Source organism: Hypomesus nipponensis, chromosome 12 (genome assembly GCF_054491055.1).
Source record: "Hypomesus nipponensis isolate SF chromosome 12, ASM5449105v1, whole genome shotgun sequence".
Classification (NCBI taxonomy): domain Eukaryota; kingdom Metazoa; phylum Chordata; class Actinopteri; order Osmeriformes; family Osmeridae; genus Hypomesus; species Hypomesus nipponensis.
The window spans coordinates 1,889,974-1,898,868 of record NC_140372.1 but is presented as its reverse complement, the minus strand read 5'-3'; the positions used below and the strand labels follow the sequence as shown (position 1 = coordinate 1,898,868).

Here is an 8,895-nt window from a genome sequence, read left to right as displayed (position 1 = left end):
AAGACATGTTAGTTATACATTCAAAACTTTATTGCAATAAGTAAGATAAAGAAAACCATTGTTTAGGGCCAAGCAACAACAAAAAAACCTGCTACATTGAAATAAGACAGACAAAACAAAGACAACCATTCACCTAGAACACATCCCATTTCCCACACCTCCCCTAATCAATCCTCCAGGTCGTCGTCAAGGTCACAGAAGTCGATAGAGGGCCGGGTGTCATGGGTTTCTTCCTCGTCCGAGTCGCTATAGGAACCTGGGACAGGAAGCAGCGTCATGATCAGCTGGAGCCAACAACACAGTCTAACTCACTGCCGCTAGCATCACAACCGCTCGGCTAACTCACTGCCACTAGCATCACAACCGCTCGGCTAACTCACTACCGTTAGCATCACACACACACACACACACACGAGGGAGAATGGGTTTAGAAACATACTTTCCAGATTGTCCATGTGTTCGTGAAGGGTTCTCGCCAGGTTGAAAAACTGAGCGAGAGGGGAGAACAGTTTCAGGACAAGGACACCTGCCACACTGGGTATCAAACATGTCTGGTTGCATTTCAACCAGTGTGATTCAGTTATTTTGGCCCCATTTCTGAGGGACATGAATGTAGGCAACAAACGCATGTCTACAGTAGCAGTATGTAGCTGTTCAGGCTGGTGTCCTTGTATCCAGATGGTGTCTACATGCATTACCCAGCTTCAGGGGTAGGGCATTAGACAGAATCAAGAGGTTGCAGGTTCAAATCCCCCTAAACAGACAGACAGTCGTGTGATGGAAGCAGTGCAGATGTTCTCCTACCCCTGCATCATTGGCGGCTCCCAGAACGTCAGAGAACCTCTGCTCACACAGGTGTAGGAGAACCACCAGGTACAGCCCACAAGAGATGAACTCATACTCTGACTGGAGGGGGGGAAAGGACACGAGAGAGAAGGACTTCAGACAATATGACAGTAAGGAAACACTGACTTGCTGGTATATGCACAAACTATTAGGTTTAAAACAAGTCGTTTTAGGTAGGTGTGTGAGTGGCAGGCCTACCCTGCCGTGGGTCCTGTACAGCTCGTTGATGTCAAAGTTCTCGATGTTGAGTTGCAGCTTCTTCTTGCACAGCTCACAGGTGGTGATGGCCTCTAGATCACTTCCTGTTCCAGGACACACCACAACACCAATGACCTGCTGAGCTCATCAACCCTACACATGGTCCCTTCCTACATGCACCGTTTGTTCCTTCAAGGTAATAAAACAAACATCTAATGTAGCTGAACACTGTGTGTGTGTGGGGGGGGGGGGCTGGGGGGTTTGCTCAGGTACCGGAGCTGATCTTGGAGCAGAGCCACTGCTTGATGCAGTCTTGGTGGACAAACTGCAGACTGCCGGTGCAGTGGCAGGGCACCACCAGGGGGTTGGTCGGAGACTCCTCCTTCATCTGGCAGATCCGACACAGATCCCCCTCCTCCTCGTCACTGTCCTCCAACAGCAGGCTGGGAAGGGAGGAGGACTTAGAAAATTAACGATTGAAAGAGTTACCTGAGATTTTCCTATAAATGGATCATTGAGAAGATCTAAATGTGACTGAGGATGGGTGGGGGGGGGGTTACACCCATCAAACCCTGTCAGATCAGAGATCCATTACCTCTCCTGGATCTTGCGCAGTTTCTCTGGATCTCTGGAAGGGGCGGGCTTCTCCTTCTCCTGGCCCTCTGGTTGGCTCCTGGCCACGCCCATCATGTCAATGGCCATCATGCCTCGCAGGGTGAGCGGGCTGCTCATGACCCGGGCCAGTCGCTGGCTCCTCCCCGCCACCCTCAACTCCTCCTGCAGGGCGGCGCTAGCGGCCATCACCCCCGCGGCACCCTCACCATCTTCCTCCTCTTCTGACTCGGGCTCATTCCGTCTCCTGGTTGGATAGTGGGCGCCTCGGGGGTCTTCCTCTGCCGAACTGCTGCTGGCCAATAGTGCGCTCTCGTCACGCCCCTCCCTCCTGTGGCGGGAGAAGAGAGGAGTGCAGCGCGAGCGGAGCCAGGAGGGAGCCCCGGGGCCTTGGCTGCCCGAGACCCAGGCCTCCTGACTGGGCTGGCTCGCTCCTCCACGAGGGGGCTCTCTCTCCTGGGCGGGGGAGAGGCCCTGGCAGCTACGCTGGAGGAAGGCAAAGGCCTGAGCTGTATCCGTGGAGGAGGAGGAGTGGGGGAGAGATGGGGGTGCGGGGGGAGGAGAGGAGGGGAGGAGAGGGGGGGCAGGGGGAGGAGAGGAGGGGAGGAGAGGGGGGGCAGGGGGAGGAGTGGAGGGGAGGGGAGGGGGGGCAGTGTCTTGACTGGACCGCCGGGAGAAGAGGCGGGAGAGAAGGCGGCGTGTGGAACGACGGCCGTCGGAGTCACCACCCTCAGGGGCTGGGCGGGGGGCTGGGGGGCTGGAGGCCGGGGAATACCAGAAGGAGGTGGTCTGGGAGGAGGAGACAGCCGGAGTGGGGGGCTGCTCCTCTTTGACCTGCTGCAGGGAGGAGCGAAGGGTGGAGGTGGAGGAGAGGGAGCGAGCAGGGGGGCGGGGGTCCCGGGCCGGGGGGGACGGCTGGTAGGCTGAGGAGAGGTGGCGGCTGAGGGAGGAGACCTCACGGGCCGAGGAGGAGGTGGAGGTGGAGGAGGAGTAGAGGGGCTCTTTGGGTCGGGCACCCTGGGCGTAGCTGGAGGACAGGCGGTCGGGACGATCTGAAAGGAGAGAGGAGAGTGAGGACGTCTGCAGCTCTGACAGAACGTCCTCACATGGCCTTCTGCTGGCTTTGGAGCAAAGTGACGTGAGTATCGTGGATATTAAGTAGAGCCAGAGATCAAGGGTGTGGCGTGTGCGTATGCGTGAGGGGTGGAGTGTGGTGGAGGCTTACACAGAGAGGAGCCCAGCCCCAGGCTGCTACTCCTGTAGCTGGTCTCCTTCAGGCCTCCGTCAGCCCTCTGCTCCCGCTCCCTCCACGAGCGCAGCGCCTCCGAGGACGAGGAGTGGGCTGAAGGCCGGTATGTCCTCCAGGAGGAATCTAAACACAAGGTGGCAGTTTGTTATTCACCTCTGTGGTGGAAAAGACAAGTTGGGGGGGGGGGGGGGGCGAAATAAAACAGTGGAGTGAGTAAACAAGGCTTTTAAATGTCATATTCCATGAATATCCCCCATCTACAGCAGCATTCCAAACATGAATAGACTGATTCTACTGACTGGTCGTGATGGGGGAGGTGTACCTGAGGTGCTGTGGGTCGTGAGGGGGGAGGTGTACCTGAGGTGCTGTGGGTCGTGATGGGGGAGGTGTACCTGAGGTGCTGTGGGTCGTGAGGGGGGAGGTGTACCTGAGGTGCTGTGGGTCGTGATGGGGGAGGTGTACCTGAGGTGCTGTGGGTCGTGAGGGGGGAGGTGTACCTGAGGTGCTGTGGGTCGTGAGGGGGGAGGTGGTGCTGTAGGAGGAGCTGCTCAGAGAGGAGGAAGGGCTTCTGGTGTACGCTGATGTCCTACTCATGTAGGACAGCTTGGCTCTCTTGGTGTCTCCATCGTCAGCTGAGCCTACCAGGCCAGAGTACGTCCCCAGCCTGCGCTCAGACTCCGTCTGCAGGAGGGGCAGAGTCATGTGCTGCTCCACCAAACTCAAAGACAGGAACTGATCTTTAAATGTTTCACTTGTGTTCCTCCCCTCAGACCCTGGAGGTCCATCAGTACCCACCAACTTGCTCCGGCTGGACAGGGAGCTCTGAGACCAGGGGGCATCACGCGCCGTGGAGGGGGTCTTCCAGGAGGGACGGACATCAGACGGGGTGTAGTCTCGAGACGGGAGCTGAAGCCAGGAGCTCTGGTGGGGGGGGACAGAGAGAGAGTCATGGGATGTACAGGTATGTGATCTATGCAGGCACAGTGTGTGTGTGTGCATGTGTGTACCCCATGCAGACAGGTCGGTCACACCCCGCTGCAGAGAGAACAGAACTGGAGTCTGCTCAGGAGTTCCAGGTCTGTTTACCACACGTGCACCGACATCACAGCATGTTTGTGTTCCCCTCTTGGACAGCCCAGCCGAGCGAGGGGCAGAGGTAACCCTATCTGAGGACTGTCCTTGACGAGTAGGCTACTCTCCCAGGAATCAGGGCCCGGCCTATAAAAAGACCTGCGAGGGAGGTGAGCACCGCGCTGGGGCCTGACAGAGGGCTCCCGCCAGGGAGAACTCACTAGAACGACCTGGAGTCTTAAACAACAGGCCCTCGCGTAGACGAGAGCCACGTGGAAAACAAGCCAAGTTGGGAGAGGGGAGGGCCTTACACAAGGCAGGGCCTAACGAGGGCAGTGGCATGCTTTAGAACGAAAGGTCAGGGGTTTTATTCCACCATCAAGCCACAGTGACGCCGGAAGGGAACAACTCAAAAGAAATCTAATCTAAAGAATCGCCAACTAATAAATAACTAAATGATCCAGCCCTCCCCTCCTGTCAGACAAAAGAAAACGTTTTTTCTGTTCTTGGTGTTCCTAACCTTGCATGCCATCGACAGCAGCCAGGACTTACAATAATGCTTCCTCTGACGGTGTATGACATTTAAGTAAACACACATTCTAAACAAAGTACTTGGTACTTGTATCGGTCTTCAAAAACACAGATCATTGCACCTCATTGGGTGTCAGGTGGCTGAGCGGTTAGGGAATCGGGTTGGTAATCTGAAGGTTGCCAGTTCGATTCCCGGCCGTGCCAAATGACATTGTGTCCTTGGGCAAGGCACTTCACCCTACTTGCCTCGGGGGGAATGTCCCTGTACTTACTGTAAGTTGCTCGTCTGAAATGACTAAATGTAAAATGACCTCATTAAAAGCCTTGTTTAGGTTGACGGGCGCTTCCTCACCTTGTAGTCTGCATCTAGTTTGAGGTTTTTGGCGTGGGTGTAGCTGTCTCTGCTGGGGATGCTGCTGCTCCCAAACAGCCTGCTGGATCTCAGGGAGGACGCGGAGGAAGAGGAGGAGGAGGAAGACGGAGAGTAGGAAGACGAGCTGGACACCGTGAAGGGAAGTCTGCGAGGTTTGGAATCCATCACTGATCCAACTGCTGAACCAACAACAGAAAGGGAGAGAACATTTTACCACCAAAAAGTAAGTTAATGACTTCAATTAGGCACATGACACATTCAGGCAGTCCTGCCCATGTCCTGCATGTGTCACTGACGGCACCTTTAAACCAGCTTCAGAATATGACTCAAGTGTCACCTCCAGCTGATACCAGGAAGACACCAGAGCTAGGTGAGATCTGCTGCCTGTGGCTCTCAGGGCAGGAGTGCTGAGGTAGCAGGTAGCAGCGTGTTTATACACAGTCAGAACATGGACACCTCCAGCAGGCTCCTCTCGCAGTGTCACATGCATGTCCTTGGAACCAGATTGGAGAAGTTGATTGTGACATTTCCAGAGAAAGAGAGAGGGGCCTGGACGTGAGACAGCTACAGCAACATTTATTAACGCTACATTCCTGACCACAGAGGCACCATGATGGAGGCAGGGAGAGGCAGGGAGAGAGATCTCTCCTCTTATGAAGCCTGCCACACCCAGATCCTGCTCAGAAAAACAAGCTAAGTTTCATTAGCTTGCTTGTGTTTTGCTTGCTAGTATTTTGCTTGCTAGCGGCTCAGAGACGTCTGATAGACGACCTAGTTAAGGGGCCGAGGTGCTCTGCTTTAAATAGTATTGCTGCCCACAACTGCCCTAAAATAGACCACTGCCGTTGTGAGTAAGGGTCTCGAGCTGGCCTGAACTCAAACGTTATAAAACCTAGGCCATGCTAAACTTGGTCAAACCGTTAAGGCTGGCGAATCAGAGTGCACCTGCGCAAACCAGGTCTGCCAACAGTGTAGCTGGCGACTCCAAACCTTAAAGTTGCCAGCTCAGCTACAACACTCAGGGTTAGCTGTAAACAGCATTGCTCAGAGTTGCAGCTGGTTGCTGAAGACTTCAGTTTTACTTTTCTCCTTGGTACCTGTCATCCTTAGTAAAAAAAAAAAAAACCTTTTATACACACACACACACACACACACAGGTCATGTTGAAAGGTAATTGGCAGCTTATCTACTTCATGGTTGGGGCAAAGTTCTGAGAAACGTTGGAGCCTTTAAACGAAAACATAACAAGGCTTGTCAGCAAGGCCTTGCGATGTCACCTCAGAAGGATCTGACCAACGCCTGTTTTCACTACAACGTGTTTTTACGAAATGTTCGGTGCGTTTTAGGCTAATGCAATCCCCATGTACGACTGCGTCTGACTCTACAGCACTTGGCCTACTAGACGCCCAACCTATACACGGGTAATCCGTAAAAATGTCTTGTACTAGCGATAACGTGGCTGTGTGAAGTGTCCTGTTGACAAGACCGAGCCCCAAAGCGTCGTTTATTAACAGTAATTCAAGTGACAACAAAATCAATGTCTATGTTCCAGCGTGATTATAGGAGAACAACTAGATAAGTTACACAAACAGGAAGTATCTAGCTGCAGTGAGCCGTTATCTGCTCTGCTCTGGCCCTCAACACAATGTTACAAAGCTAGTTTGCTAGCAAAAACGACTAAACTGAATAACACTTCCAGACATAGCCCTAAAATTAAACGTACTATTGTAGTCGAACGACATGTAGCTATATATCATTCCAATTTAAGCACGCCTAAAATTAGGTTAGCGAAAACAGAAGCAGCCCGTGTACATGTCTTTATCATGTTGACAGCTGCCGTGCAGTTTGCTACAATGTCACTGTTCTAGGAAAGAACCTTGCGCGATGCAACAAAAGGAAATCGTGCAAGGTGTCAAGTAAATTCGACGTGTAAATTTATATTTTTAGCAGTATAGTTACGTCGAAATTCTGAACACAGTATGATGCCTAAATAAGTCATCATGAACACACACTCTCACCTTTACTTCCACGATCCTGCATTGAAAATTTACAACGATGGCGTCTGTGTGTTTATATAGAGCACTGAAGATCCGCCTCCTCCGTCCTCTCCTGCTATACGGACCCGGAAACTATGTATTTGTGGCTGTTGTTTTGTAAATATTGCAAAATAGCGTTTAAAGTACAACAAAAAGTGCAACAAAAATGTACACTCTAAACTTAACAATAAGGTTAGATGTTTGATTTGGCGCTCATCTGAGAATGTTATTTTGATGTTAAGTAGGCCTAGTCTTCGGCATGTCCATAATCGAATTAAAACTGACGAATCCAGGTGGATATTGCGTGTCTTTATATCTAGTCTTCTAAACAGTAGGCCGACATAGCACCTGGCTTGCAAAACGTTGTGATTAAAATTCAAAATGCAACCGTGTTGAAGACTTTGGCAGAATTATTTCTTATGTTTTCACATGTTTACTTAATTATCATGATAGTAGACCTATAACTTTTTGGTGTAACTCGTTATTGTAACCAATAAACAACGCACTTCAACTTTATGCAGGCTAGTATTTACATATGTATTTACGCTTCGGCCTTTTTATTAATATAACATCGTCCCTCACAGTGTATCAGTCAGTTTCGCCATCGATGACGGGACTATTCTAGCTGTCCCTGACAGAGAAGGCCATGTGACAACAATGGAACCAGACACCAAAAGGAAATACGTAAAAAGTTACGTTATTGGCATGTGCTCTAGCCAATAACATTTGTGTTAGCCACCTTTAACCCGCCTCTTTCATATCGACCAGTGGAGGTTGATCAGTTAACAGGCTTATTGGCGATTTAATTTAAGAAGACGTTGAGAAAATGTATGTGTAAGTAATGATGATCGTGATGAAGAGGATGACATGGTGTTAAAGGTGATTTGGTGATTTGGATCACCAAGAAAAATACTGTACTGTGCAAAAGTCTTAGGCACGAGTACAAAAACAACAGTAAATAAAAAATGCTTTCAGAAATAATTACAATTATAATTAAATAAACACAATAACTTAAAGACTACATTAAAGTGAACAATTAAATGAGACCAATTTACCCAAGACTGGAAAAAACAATTGGATTGTCTGGTTGTTCATAGACAGGTTCACTAGAGGGCGCAGTACCTCACACTTTGCACAAGCACTTTGGAAAACAGATTGTGCTCTTCCATTATTTGCATTATGGAGCTTCATGTTTGTATTGGCAGAGAGGTAATTAAAGCCATTGCCAACAGCACTAATTAGATGAATTGTAATCATTGATATAAAAGTATTTGTTGACCCTGTAATGACAGTAAATCTTGTATATAGTAACAAGAGGACGGATATTAGCCTCCTACGCTTTCATGCTTAATATTTGTTTTGTGTATTTATAATGCAATTCATATGGTGCGTTTTTTTTTTTTCAAAACCCAGTAAATAAAAAGAATCTTGGCAGTATTTCAGCCAATTCTGCATATTTGAACACAACAAATTAACAAGTCATCACTTTTTCCTTGTGGCACATTGACAATTTTAAAGTGCGATACCTTTTTGTAGCCTCATAATATCAATATAACTTTATATTAATGAAAAGTACAAAGCCGTGTGGTGCGATTTCATGATTTTAACGCATTACACCTACTATGCGGTTCAGAAATAACTTTGGTCTCAAAGGGTGAACATAGGTGTAGAACGACAACTGGATATGTAGTCTACAGTGCAAGGTCAACAAGATACTCATCGTGCTTGCTCAACACAGCTCATACATGGGTTGGCTGAGACAGGCCTTATTAACCCCATGGACACAGTGCGGCCGCCGTCAGGCGTATATCCAACGAAGGCGAACGAGAGGTGAAGGAGAGAGTGTTGTGCCACTGATTAATTGCTGACAAAAAAGACACCGCGTGACCTGGGAAGCGTTGCAGGGGGGCGATGCCTGGTGTATCATTCTCTATGTGGCTTTTCTGGAGATTGAAATGTTCTGGAGACACGATGACCTG

General features: G+C 49.8%; 1 protein-coding gene across 1 annotated transcript; it reads right to left on the bottom strand.

Moving 5' to 3' along the window:
• Positions 1 to 8: 8 nt before the first annotated feature.
• marchf7 (membrane-associated ring finger (C3HC4) 7) lies at positions 9 to 7,044 on the bottom strand. Its single transcript, XM_084668001.1, has 11 exons — positions 6,899 to 7,044; positions 4,860 to 5,059; positions 3,701 to 3,826; positions 3,403 to 3,586; positions 2,882 to 3,028; positions 1,640 to 2,708; positions 1,318 to 1,487; positions 1,045 to 1,148; positions 805 to 906; positions 440 to 488; positions 9 to 256 (listed from the first exon to the last, which is right to left on the bottom strand). Exons 1-11 carry the CDS (start codon positions 6,918 to 6,920, stop codon positions 168 to 170), a joined length of 2,262 nt encoding a protein of 753 aa, XP_084524127.1. The 5' UTR covers positions 6,921 to 7,044; the 3' UTR covers positions 9 to 167.
• Positions 7,045 to 8,895: the final 1,851 nt, after the last annotated feature.